Source organism: Phascolarctos cinereus, unplaced genomic scaffold (assembly GCF_003287225.1).
Source record: "Phascolarctos cinereus isolate Bilbo 61053 unplaced genomic scaffold, phaCin_HiC Scaffold_9;HRSCAF=440, whole genome shotgun sequence".
In the NCBI taxonomy this organism is placed as follows: Eukaryota; Metazoa; Chordata; class Mammalia; order Diprotodontia; family Phascolarctidae; genus Phascolarctos; species Phascolarctos cinereus.
In genome coordinates this window covers 207,104,893-207,124,945 of record NW_027556402.1, presented here as the reverse complement: position 1 = coordinate 207,124,945, position 20,053 = coordinate 207,104,893, and the positions used below count along the sequence as shown (strand labels likewise).

At 37.5% G+C, this 20,053-nt stretch overlaps 1 protein-coding gene across 4 annotated transcripts in view; it reads right to left on the bottom strand.

The window, feature by feature from the left end:
• TSG101 (tumor susceptibility 101) overlaps positions 1-20,053 on the bottom strand; it is a 93,543-nt gene that overhangs the window by 53,934 nt on the left and 19,556 nt on the right. For all 4 annotated transcript variants that reach the window (XM_078148382.1, XM_078148380.1, XM_078148381.1 and 1 more), the window contains one exon: positions 12,915-13,041. In XM_078148382.1, the coding sequence (XP_078004508.1) occupies positions 12,915-13,041 (127 nt within the window). The remainder of the gene's footprint in view (positions 1-12,914; positions 13,042-20,053) is intronic.

Sequence of the window (20,053 nt, the reverse complement as noted above, 5' to 3'; positions counted from 1 at the left end):
AACTGACCACTCCTTAGCCACTCCCTAATCCCACCCTGAATCACCTAGGTAGCATATTTGGCACATGTTTAATTATATTTTATCCTATATCAACTTTTAACTGTAACCCTCTAAGGTTGCAGGTTCCTTAGGAATCCTTGCCTGCTGAAAAGTGTAACAATAAACTTTTTGCCACCTTGACTTAAAGAATGCTTGAGTCTGTGAATTCACTCCAGACGACCCCCTCATGTACTTTAGTCTTTGAGGAGTCACAACCTCTCAGACTGCAACAGGGCTATACAGAAATGAGAGCCTAGAAAACTTTATGAAGTTTGCTGAATTAAGGGGAACCACTTTGGATACCTGAAGGAAAAGGCCCAAAAAATGACTGTTCAGGCAAACTAGACTACTTGATATCCTCTGTATACAACATTCCATCCCCTACCTCCCAGTATTTGAACAGGTTATACTCCATTCCTAGAATGCTCTCTCCTTCCCTTTCTTCTTCTCCCCCAGAATCCCTTGCTGTATTTAAGATTCAGCTCAATGGTTAACTTCTTTAATTCCTTAAGAGGCCTTTCCAGATTCTCCCACTTACTAGCAGTGCCCCCAATAATCTGCATATAATACAAATTTCTTATCTCTGTACATAATGCCCTTCCAATTGAATTCAGATTGTAAGCTCCTTTAAGGCAGGTAAGTTTTGTTTTTGCATTTATATCCCCAGCATTATCATGGTTATTAGCATTACCCCCAGTTTCTGCAGGCATCTTCATCAATTGTTCACCAACTGCCACTACACAAGGGCAAAAGTTGATGCAGCCATCTGAAGAAACACCATCATGAAGGAGAGATGAGAGGTGGCAAACGCCACGCAAATCAGACCACCTACCACCACCTGGGTCACCATTACCCGCCTTCAGACCCTAAAGGCAACTATCCAGGAAACAGTGTTATTATCACCCTATCATCACCCTCCCCTTCCAACCACTGGCCCTATTTTCAGCCCAGACCCTGAAGCCATTATCCAGGCAATCAATCCTTGTGTAGTTGTGACCTGACAATTACTTCTGCAGAGGCCATAGCCCCTGTCATCTCAGCAACTAACAATCCAGAAAAGTCTTGCCACCAAAAACCCTAAGAACTGTCAAATGCCTCAACATCAGATACGAATAAAGTTTCAGTAGTGCAAATAATGAAACAGCTAGGTGGCACAGTGGATAGAATGACAAGCTTGGAGTCAGGAAAATTCATCTTCCTGAGTTCAAATCTGGCCTCAGACACTTACTAGCTATCTGGCCCTGGGCAAGTCACTTAACTTTGCCTCAGTTTCCTCATATGTAATAGGAGCTGGAGGAAGAAATGGGAAATCACTGCAGTATCTTTGCCAAGAAAACACCAAATGGGGTCATGAAGCGTCAGACATGACTGAAATGTCTGAATAACAAGTGCAAATAACATTCAAGAAAACACATTACCATGTGCTGCTTTGCTACAGTACCTTAATGATCAAGGTCTTTCCATGTGACTTGCAAATGAAACCTCCCATATGTGTTGCCTCCACTAAAACAAGAAATCTTACTTTTCTATTTGTACCACTATCCTCAAGCACAGTACTTTGCACATAGTAAATGCTTAACAAGTGCTTTTTCATTCCTTCATTAAGAAATAATTGTTGAACTAAATTACCAGAAGAATACTGTATATGCAAGACAGTACAAATAATGTTATCAAAAAAATGTGTGATCAAAAAAAGACTGACTGAACACACAGTTAACAAGAAAGGATAACTGACCGACACCATGTGCTCCATTGCTGTCTTGGGCAAGACACATGTACAAGAGATCCTGAAGGGAGGACAATTCTCACATTAGTGAGATCATTGCTCTATTGAAACACAGGATTATTATTACTGACAACTTTTCATATCCATAATTCTCCCCTTTTTTCTGGCTGGATATGTAATTTCATCAGCATGAAAAATTTCCTCTACCAGTGATGAGGCAATCTTCCCTACAACTTATATAGTCTTAGAAAGCTGTCTGCGACTCTGAGAAATAAAGTGACTTGTCCAGGACCACACAGTCAGCAAGGGGCAAAAGAAGCATTCACCTTAGGTATCCTGATTTTGAGGTCATTTTTCTGACCTTAAGTCACACTCTGCCTCCCTGTAAGTTTACTAGTTCTATATAGAAAAGCTATAGCTCTGTAAGCTTATTATATATATTCTTGAGATACATTAACTTACAACAGTCTTGGTTGGGTAGGCATACTTATCACAAGAGATGAGGAAGAGTAAGCTCAGAAGTAAGCATCCCAAGATTAAGTCCAAAACTTTCTTGCTCTCTTCATTCCCTTTTCATATCAAAACACTGAACCATATAAAAAAGGTAAGTTATTTAATCTATACTATTTACTATATATAGTTTACTATACTAGTTTACCGACTCAATGATTAGCCTTTAATTGAAACATTTATACTGAACTAGGCATTTATACTTTATTTATATCCAACTAGGCGTTTATACTTTAAAAATTCTTCTCACTAATAAATCAATTTCAGGCATCAAAAAAGTAGAACTCTCTAGTCTCAGAAATACAGAAACTACCCAGAATGTTGTTTCACATTTTAAAATACTTTTATTGTATTTAAAAATGCAAAAACCGTTATTAGTTCACAGACAGCAAAATTTGTCTCCCTCCCTTCTTACCCTACAAAAAGAAGGCCATCATCTGACATAGATACACATGTAAAACTATACTATACATAGTTCTTTCTTTGGAAGTAGATATCATCTTCCTTCATAGTTTCTTTGTAGTTGAGTATAATACTAAAAATAACTTATTTATTCAGTTTTTCTTTGAACAATTTCGATGTTGCAACCTTCTCTTGGCTCTACTCATTTCACTCTTCATTACGTCACGCAAGCCTTTCCATGTTTTTCTTTTTCTTTAAAAGGCAATTGGGGTTAAGTGACTTGCCCAGGGTCACACAGCTAGTAAGTATCAAGTGTTTGGTCTGAGGCTGGATTTGAACTCAGGTCCTCCCAACTTCAGGGCTGGTGCTCTATCCACCGTCCCACCCAGCTGCCCCTCCATGTTTTTCTAAAAATAACTTGCTCATCATTTCTTACAGCACAGTAGTATTCCATCACAATCATATACCATAACTCATTTAGCTATTCCCCAAATGATGGGTATCCCCTCAATTTCTAGTTCTTGGCCATCACAAAGAGCTGCTACAAATATTTGAGAACATAAAGGTTCTTTTCCCTTTTCCCTGATCACCTTGGGAAACAGACCTAATAGTGGTATTGCTGAGTCAAAGGGTATATACGTAGTTTTATAACTCTTTGGGCATAATTCCAGACTGCTCTCCAAAATGGGTGGATTGGTTCACAGTTCCACAAATAGTGTATTATAATTTCCTAATTTTTCCACAGTCCTGCCATTTGTCATTTTAGCCAATTTGATAAGTGTGAGACATCTTAAAATTGTTTAAATTTACATTTCTCTAATTAATGATGATTTAGAGCCATTTTTTCCACATGACTACATATAGCTTTGATTTCTTCATCCAAAAACTACATGTTCATACCTTTTGACCATTTATCAATTGGGGAGTGATTCTTACAAATTTGACAAAGTTCTTTATATACTTGAGATATAAGACCTTTATCTGGGAAACCATCTATAAAATTCCCTTCCCTTCCCCCAATTTTCTGTTTACTTTCTAATCTTGGCCACCAAAACCTTCTTAATTTAATGCAATTACAATTTTCCATTTGATAACTTATAATGTCCTCTATCTCTTGTTTATTCATAAATTCTTCTCCTACGTAAGTAAGTCTAATAGGTAATGTTCCATGTTGTTCTAATTTTCTTGTATCTCCCTATATATTTAGGTCTTGTATCCACTTTGACCTTATCTTGGTAAATGGTGTAAGATATTGGTCAATATTCAATTTCTACCATTCTTTTTCGGTTTTCCCAACAATTTTGACCAAATAGTGAATTCTTATCCCAAAAGCTTAAATCTTTTACATTTGTCAAGCAAAAGGTTATTATAATCATTTGCTACTGCGTATTGTATATCTACTCTGTTCCACTACTCCACCTTACTATTTCTTAAATACCAGAAAGTTGACAATTACAGGCTTATAACACAGTTTAAGATCTGGTACTGCTAAACCTCTTTTCTTTACCTGAAAGTCCTTTAATTCACTAAATATCCATTTTCTTTTTTTTTTTTCATGCAGGATTGCACTCAGCTAAGTTATTCTTGGCTGCAAACCCAGCTTCTTTGCTCTTCACAATATCATGTTCAATACTCTTCAGTCTTTTAATGTAGAAGCTGCTAAATCTTATCCTTACTGTAGCTCCACAGTATTTAAAATACTTTTTAATTGCTTGTAGCATTTTCTCCTTCACCTGGGAGTCTTTGAAATTTGGCTATAACGTTCCTCTGAGTTTTCATCTTGGGATCTCTTTTAGGAAGCGATCAGTGGATTTTTTCAATTTCCATCTTACTCTTCTCTGCCCCCAAGCCTTGACCAGGGCCCCTAATAAAGCTTTAACCCCAAACACTCTTACTTCCTACCATCCCTCCAGAGGCTGCAAGCTTCTGTTCACCCATGTACCAAAACCAGGGACTATTCTCTTGTGAGTCATCACAACCAGCAGAGCCCTCATCCCTCTGCAACCACACTCACTGGGCATGTACTCACCCCTCCCTGCCCAGACACAGCCTGGACCATATCTAGTCAGCATCCAGTGCCAGCAGACGGTCCTGAAACCTTCTCTTGATCTACCATCACAACCCCACACTGTCCATGGGGTGAAAGTGCCTGAAGCTGAGGCTGCTGCCTACACTCTTGCTCCCAGGGCTTCTTGTTTGTTGATTTTCCAATATCTGCACTTCAATCAGGTCAGACCACCACCCTGGGAAGTCAGATCTTTCCTAATATCCTTCCAAGTTGTCTTAGGCTAGACAACTGCTTTACTTCCACTTTTAATAATTTCTGCCTCTCTAACTCATTTTTGAGACTTTATTTTAAACTACTTTGGGAGGGAATTTGGGAGAGTCATGTAATTTACTGCCTTATTCAGCCACCTTCCCAGAATCCACCTATTTTTTTTTTCCATCAGCAAAAATTTACCTTCTTTCCTCCCTACCCCTAATTTGAAAACAAAAGAAAAACAAAACCTGTTATAAATACATTGATCAAACAAAACAAATTTCCACACTGATCATGTCCAAAAGAACATACATACTCTTACTTCTTTATCAGGAGGTAGGCAACATGTTTCATTATTAGTCCTTGGTTATCATGACTTGCCATTACGCTGATCAAGAGATCCTAAGTCTTCCAAAGCTATTTGCCCTTACAATCTTGGTGGCATATAAACAGTTCTCCATGTTCTTCACTCCTCAGTTAATGCAAGTCTTCTCAGGTTTCTCTGAAATCCATATTCTTTCACCATTTCCCCCAAAGCCTTCAGGCTGTTCTCTTTACCACAAGCATCTCCCACTCCTGTGCATCCTCCAAAGTTGCCAAAGTGATCTTAAAGTGAAGGTCTACCCATGTCATCACCTCCCTCCCCCCCAACTAGCCACAAATAATTTCAGGTGTCTCTTGATCACCTCAAGGGTCAAATATAAAATCCTCAGTTTGGCTAACTTTCTAAGCCTTTCATAGCCTTTGCTCAAACCACCAAACCAAATCCCAGTGACACTTCTCTCCCTGCTATTCCTCCAACAAGACAATCCATTCTTTGAATCTGGGCATTTTCACTGACTATCTCCCATGCACAGAACATTCTTCCTCTCTGTCTCTACCTCTAGTCCCATCTTCTGCAAAGTCTTTCCTGTGAGCTTCCTAAGAGCAGAGACTGTCTTTGGCCTTTCTTTGTATCCCCAGTGCTTAGCACAGTGTCTAGCAAACAGTAGGTGTTTAATGTTTATTGACTGACTGACATTTACATACCATTCTTGTTTAGTCATTCCCCGACTAACAGACACTCCCTCAGATTCCCATTCTCTGCTACCTTCAAAGAAAACTATAAATATTTCCTTAGGTTAAACTTTGTTTTGCTTAGGACTAATCCCTCCCTAACCTACCCAACCTCTAAATTCTCCCTTTTCTTCCTTTTCCTGTGTTGAGTGAAATATATGTCCATGCCTGTGAGTATATGTGTGCACTCTCCCTGCCCTTGACCAGTTCAAGTATGAGAGAGGCTTAAGACTTAGCCATTCTTCCCCTAATTCCTTGTTTTTTACAGGTATCAACTTGTAGATTATGTGGGATAATTTCCCCTAACTTTCCTTTCCCCCTCTTTCCATTCTTTTAATAAAGACATAACAGAACCACTCCCAGGACGTGTCTAACTAGACCCCCTCTTTCACCTCTGATGATCACGATGATGGGGTTCAGTGGAGACACATGTAACACTTCCCTGTCAGAATGTAAGCAGTTTATCCCTTATTTAGTCCCATGACTGTTTGTGTTTACCAATTCATGCTTTTCTTAACTCCTGTGTTTGAACTTCAAAGTCTGAGATCTGGTCTTTCCTTCAGGAATGCTTGGAAACCCTGTATTTCATTAAAAATCTATTTTCCTGAGGCAACTAGGTGGTGCAGTGGATACAGTACCACAGTATTGGCCCTGAATTCAAATCCAGCCTCAGACTAAACATTTGACACTTACCAGCAGTGACCCTGGGCAAGTCACTTAATCCTAATTGAAAATATAAATATATATATATATATATATATATATATATCTTTTCCTTCTTGTAGGATCATATTCAGTTTTGCTAGATAACTTATTTCTGACTGTAAGCCCATATTAAATATCATTTGCCTTCTCAAACATAGTATTCCAAACTCTCTACTCCTTTAAGATGGTGACAGCTAAATCTTATGTTATCCTGATTATGGTACCTCTGTATTTGAATTTTTTTCTTTCTGGTCACTTGTTGACCTGAAAGGTTTGGATTTTGGCTATGAAATGTTCCTGTAAGTTCCCATTTTGAGGTTCTTTTCAGATTCTTTCTATTTTCACTTTGCTCTTTGGTTCTAAGAGATCTGGGCAGTTTTCTTTTAAGAAATTCTTTTGAAATTTAACGTCTGGGCTCTTGTTTTGTTCATGGTGTTCACAGAGTCCAATGATTCTTCATTTTTTTCCTCCTCAATCTGTTTTCCAGGTCAGTTGTCTTCGCTATGATATACCTTACATTTCCTTCTATTTTCCCCCTAGTATTTTGATTTTGTTTTAATCTCTCGTCTCATGGAGTCATTTGCTTCTAATTTGTCCATTCTAATTTTCAGGGAGTTTGTTGCTCTGGCAAGGTTTTGTACCTCTTCTGCCAACCTATTAATTGCCTTTCCAATTTTCCCTTTCACAACTTTAATTTCTTTTCCTTTATAAAAATATTTTAAAACTCCTGCTTCATATCTTCTAGTAATTCTGTGTGAATCTATGCCAAAGCTGTATTTTTTTCTGAAGCTTTGCCTATAGATGTTTTGGAACTGTTATCTTCTGGATTTCTGTCTTGTGCATCCCTGTTACTACAACAGCTTTTTATGGTGAGATTCTTTCTTTGATTGTTCTTTCAACCTACTTTCTTCAGACTTGATATCAGGATCAGGCTTTGCCTGCGCACAGAGGGAATTTCTGGCCTTGTCCTGTTGCATTCTTGGAGTATTGAGAGCTATGTTACTTCAGGATCTCAGGGACAGCTCAGACTAGGCTCCCAAAATGGTATGATGCAGGACAAAGTCTGATGGCTGATGCCCCCTGGTCTGAGCTCTGCAAATTCCTGATCTGGGTTTGGGTGCGAGCAACAGCAGACTATTGCTGGATTCATCCATTATTAGTCAGCAGTAAAGCTCTTTTGGTTTAAGAGTGGCAGAACTGTAGGCTACCCTTTGGTCTGGAAATCACCCCCTTGTTATTTTTTCACATGTTTCAGATTAGGTTAGAACAGACCTGCACAACTTGGCAGTCGGTAGGGGCCAAAATTAAAATAGGCTAAACTTTTCCAGGCCATAGATAAGTTTTTAGTGGCTCACTTTCCAAGTAAAGGTATAATTAATGATTAAACTGTTTTGCAAATAAACCATATTAAAAAGAAAGGAAATTTCAATTAACACCAATTAATTACACTTATTACTTAAGATTCTACTTATCATGAAATCCCAATAATCAAAAAAATTACTTTGCTAAGCAGTACAAGTTTTAATACATTTTTCAGGTTTTCTTACTGTTTACATTTAATTACAACAGGAAACAGAGCAAAAAGATACGACTCTCACTTCTCTCATACTAGAGACAGAATGATGATGGTTGGTTGCTGCAGGTCACAAGACAAACAAGAGACAATACACAGTGGCAACCCACCTGCCAAGTTACATGATGGGCACAATAGTGACTAGTGGAAGGTAATTAAGCAGGGCACAGACAAAGCACTCATTACACCTTTACTTTCTTTTACATCCTCTACATTTTTCGCAGGCCACTCAAAATCCTTTGGCAGGCCACATGTACAGAACACGTACATGGGTTACATGTTCTAACATGGGTTAGAACAAGGGTAGGAAAGCATGGACTAAGGGCCAAATCCATGGACTCCAGAATGACTTGTACCCTTTTAAATACAATAAAATTTCACTTAAAAAAAAAAGTAAAAAAACATTCTTAGCTAGGGTCACACAAAAACAAGACAAGACCTGAGGGCTGTGGTAGTTTGGTGATCCTGTGGAGGTAAGAGCTCAAACCGAGACCCCACACTCTGCTCCTGAAGCCTGAGCCATACATACTCTTGATGTTTACTTCTGAATTTGCCTCTGCCTAGGGCCTGCTTCCCACACTTTGCATGTGGTCTCTGTGCCCCAGCATGAGTCTGGGATCTATTCTTGCTCCAGTAAACAATTTCTCCCTGCACCGGAACACTCCATGCCACCCACTCCTGGCCAGACCTGTTCCCAGACCTCTCTGACTTCCTATGCCAATCTAGGACGGAATGACTATTTTGTAGTTCTTTGATTTTTTGATTCCCCCATCAGTACTTGGTTGGGTACATTTCTAGATTTGTTTGGAGTTTTTTGTTTGTTTTGAGAAAGCAGTTTGGGAGTGTAGCTCATTATGCCTCTTCCTGCTATTCTACTATATTGGCTGGAACCTCAGAGAACCTACTACCTTTCTAAAGCAGCTCATTCCACTTCTGAATAGTTCTAATTGGTAGCAAATTTATCCTTACTTCAAGGCCAAATTTGCTTCTTTGCAAATTCTACCCATTGCCCCTAATTCTTCTAGGGTCAAACAGAATGAGTCTAATAGCCCTTTTCCATGGGACAGCCATCCAAAGGCTTACTACCTTCTACACAAAACCCTGCCTAGTCCCCCTCTCAACTACTAAGTGCCTTCCCTCACTAATTACCCTTTATTTATTCGGTATGTTGTTCTAGTATATGCCTCTATCTGTTCGAAGTTTCCCCAGAGAGTGTAAGCTCCTTGAGAGTAAGGATCGGTTCATTCTTATCTGTATTCCTATTGTCTAGTATAATTGTAGTACATAGTAGGTACTTAAAAAATACTTGTTGACTGAGTGATTCAGGCTAAAAATTCCTAGCTCCTTCTACCAGTCTTCATATGGCATTACTCAAGGCACTTTCTCGTACTGTTCACCCTCCTTTGGTTACCTTCCAACTCACTAAAATGTCATACCTAGTACTGAATATAATATTCTTGAAAAAGTACACAAGGACCAGCAGCGTAGATCAAAAAACCATTTTCTGGCTGCTATGTTACACTACTGGTTGTTAGGATCTTTAAGTTCACTAAAATACTTGTTTTATTTGCAGCAAAACTGCCATTTAAGGGGCAGCTAGGTGACGCAGTGCAGAGAGCACTGGCCCTGAAGTCAGGAGGACCTGAGTTCAAATTCAGTCTCAGACAAAACACCTGACACTAGGTGTGTGACCTTGGGCAAGTCACTTAACCCCAACTGCCAAAAACAACAACAACAACAACAACAACCCTGCCATTTAACTATGGCTTCCCCAGCTTGCATTTTTGAAGAATACAACTACAGAATTTTACATGTATTCCCATTAAATTACATTTTATTAAATTCAGCCTAATGTTCTGGTCTATAGAGGTTTCTATGAATACAAATGCCCCTCTACATGTATTTATACAAGTCATCTATAAAAATGTTAAATACAAAAGGCCAAGAACAGGGCACTATGCCATTAAACAAAAGACCTCCTTTCTGGCAGACATCAGGTCCAGCAATTCAATCAATTCTGAAATCATCTAGCTATTCTATTATCTAGTGCATTCCATCTTTTCCATAAGAGTAACATGAAAGGGAGCACTAAATGATTTGCTAAAACAATAACAACAGCAGCTAATATTTACATTGCTAGTAAATGTTGCAAAACACTGTATATAAAAATGTTAACTCACTTGATCTGGGCAAAAAAATCAAGACATAACAACTCAGACCAACAATTCAATGACCAATCTTACCTAACTCCAGAGGAATGAGGACAAGAGAATAAGAACTTTGCTCAAAGTTGCAGATTATGCCAAATTAGAAGTCCATCCTCTTAACCACTCATCTCCTGCCTATTCTTGGTGAATCTGCAATTACTGCATCACTGAATTTTAGAAAGGAAGTTGAAAGACTCAAACTTCCAGGCCTGTTCTTTCCATTTTATCATGCTGCTTCCTTGACAGAAGACCAGGCTCCCAAGCAGTCAAAGCTTCAAAATGGTCACTGAGCATAATAATTCCTTTCTACTGTCTTTCACAATGAAAGATTATAAAGGATTTCTCATTGACTGTTGGATACATTTTTTCTTCTGTCACTCTTTTTTTCTTTCTTTTTTTTTTGGGGGGGGGCACGCGCGCGCCGCAATTGGGGTTAAGTGACTTGCCCAGGGTCACACAGCTAGTGTCAAGTGTTTGGTCTGAGGCTGGATTTGAACTCAGGTCCTCCTGACTTCAGGGCACTGCACCACCTAGCTGCCCTGTCTTCTGTCACTCTTAAGTGAACCTAAAATCTTCTTTGTATATAACTTTCTACATCTCATGGAGAGAGAAAGAGAGAGAAAGAGAGAGAGAGAGAGACAGAGAGAGAGAGACAGAGAGAGAGAGTATCTCAGAAGTCATTTGGGTTAACATATTAAGGATGTACAGAGCGTGCTACCAACAAATTACCATATGCCCACTATAGGATTAAGAGAACACTTCACATAAAAGACTAATAGAAATCAAAGAGATAAGCATAAAAAAAACTCAATTTACTTTAACCTTATAAACCCAGAGTATTTTCACCTTTTAAAAAAGTTACTTTGGGAGGAAATATACTCATTCCAATAATGTTGACATTGTCCAAATCATTTCCTTAAATTCATTTAATTAGGCCATCAGTATAACTATCCTGGGCAGGTACTCAGATGAGGTGGGCCCAGAACCGATCAGGAAATCAAGGGCAGACAAGATCACTTGGAAAACTGCACAGCTTTTTCAACAGCTGCAGTTGCTCCCCAACACAAAAATCCACTTATTCTCTCAGTGGTGTTCTATGGCTGCAAATCATGGGACATGCACCCAATCTCCTTGCAGGTGAAACAAAAGGTAACAGAAATGTATGACAGATCTAACTAAATTATAGCACGTTATCAATGATGACAAGTGTCAAAGGTAACTTAAAAGTTTATTACCCGAAGGTCAGTAATTCAACGACAATGACAAAAAATCTAGACAAAAATTAGAGAGGACTAAAAGGCACAGAAGAGTTGCAACCTACATTGGTAGAGGCTATACCCACATTAATGAGAGCACAGATCTACTAGAGTATTGAAGTGTATTTCTCTCACATGAAGATATACATTTTTCTCTGTAATTCTCAACCAGAATTGGGAATAATAATTCCTCCCTCTTTCACCTCCACCCTCAGGTCCTCTTGTCTCCAAGATAAATTCCTAGTGCCTTCGACTCATCTTGACATAGCATGCTTTCCAGTCCTACCACCAAACTCATCACCATCCTTTGAATGATGCCTGTCATCCACTGTGGAATACATTTGGATCAGAACTTTCCTGGTTTTGGACGTGATGTTTCTATTCATACAACTAAGAATGCTGTTTTTAATCTGTCCTATCACAATACTAACTCACTTAGAATTCCTTGACCACTAAAATCCTGGGTTTTTTTCCACATCAGTTGAGGGCTAGCTACTTTTATCCTTACTCTGGACTTACTACTAATTTTTAAAATCCAAATGTAATCCAAGTCCATTTTTACTGAATTTTTTAACTGAACTGAAAATCATTTAATTGAAAATTTCATCTTATTAGATCCATCCTATCATTCTAATCTATCAAAGACCTTTTGGGAATATTTAGAGTACAAAATTACAAAAGTAAACTAAAACATGAAAGTATACTATTTGCAATGCTATACTTTCAATTTGGCAGCTCAGTACAAAATCTAGATGGAATTTTGAAAATTATATTTAAGGCAAAGTACAAACTTTTTCTCCATCTACTTACATAATCTAAATGTATTTATTTAGCTTTTCTAGCTTATGTGTTTTACTATGTGGATAGTTTACCTGATGTTGTAAAATTACTTAGGACTCTAGTGATCCAGATGCAAGAGCAGCCTACACACTCTCACCCTAGAGAAGCATAATTAAAGAAATTCTAGCTCTGCTGCAGCTTCCTCCCTTTCAGAAGCCAACACACCAATGTTTAGATTTTTACCCATCCTCAGAGTGAAGGTGGGAAGGGAATTTGTATATAAAATGGGGCTTCAGAATGCTTCAACAGACTCACTAACTTAATAAGCTTTAAAGCAAATGAAAGCTCAGAAAAAAGATTAAAACACAACATTAAAAAATTAAACCCAGATTCAACTTACTATTTGGCGGTCCTGTTGCTTGGTACGGTGGGTAGGATGCTGAAACAGTAGGACGTGAAAACACTGGAGGCTCCTCTCCAAACACCACAATCATTACTTGAATCAGACCCAATAAGTCAGACTGTGGCTAAAGAGAAAATGCGTAAATGTTACTTTATTTAATACTCAAAAGTTCAGCAGCTTTTCATCAATCACAATAAAAATAGTTCATATTTATGAAGTTTTTTAAAGTTCAAGAAGTGTTTTCTTTATGATAGCCAGAGAAGGCAATCAGGACAAGAACTGTTAACCCTATAAGACATATGGAAGAAATGAAGATAAGATTCTACCCATGGTCATAAAGCTAAGAATTATCAAAACCAAGTTAGGCCCTCTTTTTACCATACTGCCTCTCTCCTGGTAAATGTCAGTTTCATTTGCGTTACCCCAATCTTGTAAATTCCACTCTTTTTAATGTGTCATTTTGATGTACCAATAGAGAAGGAAAGAATTAACTTAAACATTCAAAAAAGTTCAACACGGAAATACTACAGTTCTTATTGGTCATGTTGTAAAAGAAAACAGACCAAAAAAACCCCAAGAAAAATAAAGTTTCCAAAAAGCATGCTTCACTATTTGCTATTGTTTTTTCTTCTGTTTTGTTTTCTCTTTTTGATGTGTCCTCTTACTGGTTCTACTTCTTCCGTACAACATCACTAATGTGAAAATATGTTTAATAGGAATGTATACATATAGCCTATATCAGATTTGTAGCTATTGTGTGTGTGTGTGGGGATTTAAAACTCAAAAGCTTATGGAAATGATTGTTAATAAATCAAAATAAATTAATTTAAAAAAATGTTTTTTTAAAGTATGCTTCATTCTGCATTCAGCCTATATTAGTTCTCTGGAGATGGACAGCATTTTTCGTCATGAGTCCTTTGGAATTGTCTTAGATCATTATATTGCTGAGAATAACTAAATCAGTCAGTTGATCACTGTACAATATTGTTGTTAGTATGTATAGTGTTCTCCTGGTTCTGCTCACTTTACTTTTCATCAGTTCACATAAGTCTTTCCAGGTTTTTCTGAAAGCATCCTGTTACTCATTTCTTTCTTTCTTTCTTTTTTGGCTAGGCAATGGGGTTAAGTGACTCACTCAGGATCACACAGCTATTAAGTGTTTTGTCTGAGGCCAGGTTTGAACTCAGGTCCTCCTGAATCCAGGGCTGGTACTCTATCCAGGACTAGTACTCTATCCACCACACCACCTACCTGCCCCGTTGCTCATTTCTTATAGCACAACAGTATTCCATAACAATCATATAACACAACTTATTTAAACATTCTCCAATTGATGGGCATCCCTTCAACTTCCAATTTGTCGCCACCACAAAAAGAGGCGCTACAAATATTTTTGTACATTTAGGTTCTTTTCTTTTTTTTAAGCTCTTTGCCTAGTTATAAAGGATATGCACAGTTTTATAGCCTTTTGGGCTTAGTTCCAAATTGCTCTCCAAAATGGTTTGATCTGTTTACAACTCCACCAACAGTGCATTAGTGACCTAATTTCCCCCCATCTCCACCAACATTTGTCATTTTCCTTTTGTGTCATATTAGCCAATCTGATAAGTGTGAGATGGTACATCAGAGTAGTTTCAATCCACATTTCTTTAATCAATAGTGATTTAGAGCATTTTTAATATGACTACAGATAGCTTTGATTTCTTTGTGTGAAAACTGTTCACTTCCTTTGACTATCAGTTGGAGAATGACTTGTATTCTCACACATTTGACTCAGTTATCTATATATTTGAGAAATGAGGACATTAGCAGAGAAACTTGATGTAACATTTCCTCCTCCCCCTCACTTTTCTTTTTCCTAGTATTAGGGGTATTAAAGGACATTCCAAACAGGTACCAAAAGGGCACTATTCTAAAATGAGACTGAATACCTCTAGAATGGAATGATTCTTAATCCTTTTGTACTAAATTATTTTCTTTCAAACCTTAAGACACAACAGTGGAATGTCTAATGTTCTTGCCCATATCTTCGAAATATCTTCAACCAAGCTTTGAGGCTGATGAAGGCTGCATGCTCTGCTGAAAAATTTCTAGAGTGGTTTCAAACAGTAGTACTATATACTTGACTAAAATTTAAATTGAGATTTTTATTTCCCAAACTTATGACTAAAAACTCTTCTCAATTTTATAACCAGACTTCAATATGTTTTTCCTAAGAGTTATTCAAGTGTGACAGACAACTGATCATGGCCTGACCTGAACTGTAAGAGGAAAAAGTTCAAGATTTATAAATGCTTTATGATTGAAGTTATTACTTTCAATGTGCAGCCTGTTCTGAATCAAAACCTCAAAGCTTTACCCCGGCTAATAAATATTCAGGTGTGCACAAGCTTTCTGAAACACACAAAGATCCAAAGACAGAATTGCATGGAACTGTTTTAAATATGCAAAACTGATCACTTGTTTGATTTGTACTGTGATTTCTCAAGTTTCAAAAGTAAAACTGCACACTATTAAAATGGACTAGTATTCAAGTTGTTATTTCAGGTAAGACAGAAAAATTCTATTTGAAACGAATACAGAATGTATAAATATTTAGATGTCTATCTACCAAGATACAAAAAGGAACTACATGAATACACCTACAAAACATTATTGACAGAAAATACAGACCTAAATAACTTGAGAATATTAATTATTCATCAGCACACCAAACTGATATAACAAAAATGACCATATCTAAATTAATTTACTTAGTGTCATACCTATTAAAACACTAAAGAATTATTTTATAGAACTAAAAAAAAGGGGCAGCTAGGTGGCGCAGTGGATAGAGCACCAGCCCTGGAGTAAGAAGGACCTGAGTCTGGCCTCAGACACGTAACACTCATTAGCTGTGTGTCACTTAACCCCAACTGCTGTCACCAAAAACAAAACAAAGCCAAAAAAAAAAACCCCTGGAAAAAAATAACAAAATTCATCTAGAGGCAAAAAAAAAAAGTCAAGGATCTCAAGGAATTAAAAGAGTCCCAACAGTACTGTATCTAAAACTACACTACACTGCAGTAATTATCAAAACAATTTCGTATCAGGTTTAAAAACTGAGAGTTTTATCAGCGGAACAGATTTAGATAAACAAAAAGGAGAAAACGAACCTAGTAACCTAGTGTTTGATATCCCCCCTCCCTCAAAAAAGGATGGGAAAACTGCACAGCAATCTAGCAAAAATTAAATTTGGACAACATTTCATATCACATGGCAAGAGAAGCTTAAGATATTAACGTGTCAAAGATGTGAAAGTCTGGGGCAGCTAGGTGGCACAGTAGAGGCAGCAAAGTGGAGCTCTGGCCTTGGAGTCAGGAGACCCGAGTTCAAATCTGGCCTCAGACACTTGTACTAGTTGTGTGACTCTGGGCAAGTCACTTAACCCTGACTGTCCCACCAAAAAGCAAAAAAAAAAAAAAAAAGAGAGAGAGAGAGAGAGAGACATGAAAGGTCACATAATAAACAAATTAGAGGAATGATGAAAAAATTACCTTTCAGATATATAGGGAGCTAAGAGTTCATACCAAACAAAGTATAGAAAGGATCACACAAGATAATATGGAAAATTATGACTATATAAGATTAAAAAGTTTTTTGCACAAATTGAACACAGTTCAGATTAGAAGAAAAACTAGGGGAAAAAACCCTCTGCAACAAGTTTTTATGTTACAAAGATAAGGGTCTCATTTCCAAGATAAAGAAGAAACTAATTCCAATTTCTATGAAGTCATTTATTGATTGGTAATTGGTAAAAGGATGCAACAGGCAAAAGGTTCTCAAGAGAATAAATCCAGGATATCTCCAGTTATATTAAAAAATGTTCCAAATCACTTAAAATGAAAAAGATACAAAGTAAAACAATTCTGAGGTACCCCTTCATACCCATGAGATTGGCAAAGATGACAAAAAAAAAAAGAAAACAAACTGACAAACATGGAAGGAGACATTAATGCATATTTGTCCAATTGTTCTAGAAAGCTATATGAAATTATGCACCAAAAAAAAGAGAAAGAAATTACGCACAAAAAGTTTCTAACTGTGCATGCCTTTTGACCCAATGATACCACTTCGAGGTCCATACCACAAAGAAATTAAAGAAAGGAAAAGGTTCTACATGTACCTAAATATTTCTAACAATTTTCTTTCCAGTGGCAAAGAACTAGAAACTAAGTGGGTGCCAACTGATAAAAGAAATAGCTAAAGAAGTTATGGTACATGAATATAATGCAATACTACAAAAAGCAAAGAACAGGAGGTTTCAGAGTAACTTCAGAAGACTTGTATGCACTGATGTTAAGTAAACAGAACCAGAACAATCTGTAACATCAGTGTTTTGAAAATGAACAATTCTGAAAGACTTAAGAACTCTGAACAATGATCAACCATGATCAAGAGTACTGATGATGAAGAATGCTATCCATCTCACAATAAAGAGATGGACTAATGTGTATAAATGGAAAAAAATTTTTGGACATGGCCAATATAGAAATTTGTTTTAACTGACTAGTAATCATGCTTACAAAATACAAGGAGATTTTATCTCTTTTGTATCTGCAGACAGGCACAGAAACAAAAAAAATAACAAAAATTTTAAAATTCTGTTTGCAAAATTGTCACTACAAAACCTATATTAAGTAATGTTTCTGCTTTCTGGATAGTCAAATGTTTTATTTTTTAAACTTGTTCTAGTTAAAATCCAACCTCCAAAATGCATCTGAGGGGCAGCTAAGTGGCACAGTAGATAGAGCACTGGCCCTGCAGTCAGGAGGACCTGAGTTCAAATCCAGTCTCAGACACATGATACTCACTAGCTGTGTCACCCTGGGCAAGTCACTTAACCCTGAATGCCTTGCAAAAAAAAAAAAAAAAAGACAGAAAAAGAAAGAAAAAAATGCATCTGAACACAGATCTCACAAGCCAGTAGGAATAGTATTCATGCTTACTATATGTTAACCCCTGGCAACCCAAGTATCAATGTGCTTAAGGTATCTTTCACAATATTGAACAGCACGTTGTTGGATTTTTTTTTTCAAAGAACAATGAGTAACCCTGCATAGAAATGACAGAAGTTGCCCTAATGGAAACAAAAACTATTTACATTAAATGAGAAACCTGTTTTTGAGCATGGTAATATGTGCTTTACAACCCTGTGCAATGCATACTCTGACAAGAGGGAAGAAAAAACTTCCACACTCAAATAGCAAAGTAGTATTATGGTTTGTCCTATTAAAGTAAAATGAAGGGCTAATAGGAAGAAGTAGAGGGGGGGAAAAAAGGAGGAAGAACCTTTACTATTTTTTTCTGGATTTGGAGCTGCACTAACCAACCAGTCCAGTTCTTCCAAGAGCCCATTCCCACTAATGTGACAGATGGCTTGAGGGTACCAGTTTTCATGACAAAGAGAATGCCACTTAAGTTGATATGTAATTTTAGCTGTGTTCATGGCATTATTAAGCAAAACTGTTAGCAAATACTAAGAAATGGAAGCCATGTAGATTTTATATTCTTGGGCTAAAGATCACTGCAGACAGTGACTGCAACACTGAAATCAAAAGACACTTGCTCCTTGGAAAGAAAGCTACGGCAAATCTGGACAGCATACTAAAAAGGGACATCACCTTGCCAAAAGGTCCATTTAGTCAAAGCTATGGTTTTTCCAGTAGCCATTTATGGCTGTGAGCTGAACTCTAAGGAAAGCTGAGCGCTCCAGAATCAACGCTTTCAAATTGTGATGCTGGAGAAGACTTCTGAGAGTCCCTTGGACAGCAAGGGGATCAAATCAGTCAATACAATTCAGGCTATTCACTGGAAAGTCAAATACCAAAGCCACATAAGAAGACAGGACTCACTGGAAAAGCCTGGTGTTAGGAAAGATCAGAGGCAAAAGGAAAAGGGGATGGCAGAAGATGCAATAGAAAGATGGCATCATGAAAAAATGAACATGAACCTGGACAGACTTCGACAGACAGTGGAAGATCGGAGGGCCTAGCACACTATGGTCTATGGGGTCACAAAGAGTCAGACATGACTAAACAACAATGAAAGCAGCCTGAAGCTCATCCTTAGACAACTCTCTCATAAATTCTTCTGTTTTCATTCATTTGTTCTGTCATTACTCTAACCATAAAAATTAACCTTCGTGTATTTGGTTAGATATTGTCCTGGCTACCCGCAGCACCATGCTGTTAAGCTAATTTTTTCCTTTGTACCCTACAGCTTCTGCAGTGAAAATCAGAGTGAGGATTGTAGTTATTTATCACTTCATCCAGTTTTAATTTAAACAAAATAATTGTTTTTTCCCTCCAGCATCTAGATCAGTAGAATTCTCACTTTTTGGGGGTTTTCCACCAAGAATCACTCTTAAAGAAGTTATCCATATACTTTCCAGTTCCAAGTGTAGCATACGGAATGCTGGCCAAAGAAAACTGCCTGCTTGTTATCCCTTGGATTCATATCTCCTCACTCCTGAGGGACTGTTGCTCCTTTCCCCACCGTCAGCTCTCTACTCACTGGTCGTGCTGTCACAAGATGATGGCTCTAGATAGTGACCACATCTGTCTATTTGACTTTTAAGTTTTGCTGCAATACAAATATAGCTAGATATACAATGATGCTACGATAGTTTGATTCTAACCTGATAAAATGTTTCAAGGACAAAATAACAGATTTAAGTTACTTGGCATAATTTTCTCATTTTAGAGCCTACATACTCAAAAATGAGAATGCTTAAAAAAAATTACTCTCTAGTTTCCACTGACCTCTTTCTACATAGAAGCTACCAGATTAATCCTCCTGCTTTCGTCACGCCCACTCCTTTGCTTAAAAATTTCAATGGTTCCTCACTGTCTATATGACAAAAATCTAAGCTACTTAACCTAGCATCCAAGGCTCATTGCTAATCTGGCCCTCAACCTATTTTATCATTCTTAGCTTCAACCATTTCGCTCTATAATCTCTCTGCTCTCAGCAAAACTATCTACCAAACACATTTTACATTCTCACCTTTGTGCCTTCATCCCTTGCAATTTCTGCCTAAAAAGTCTTTTATACTATCTGAAAACTACCCATCTTTAAAAGTCTGGAACAAATCT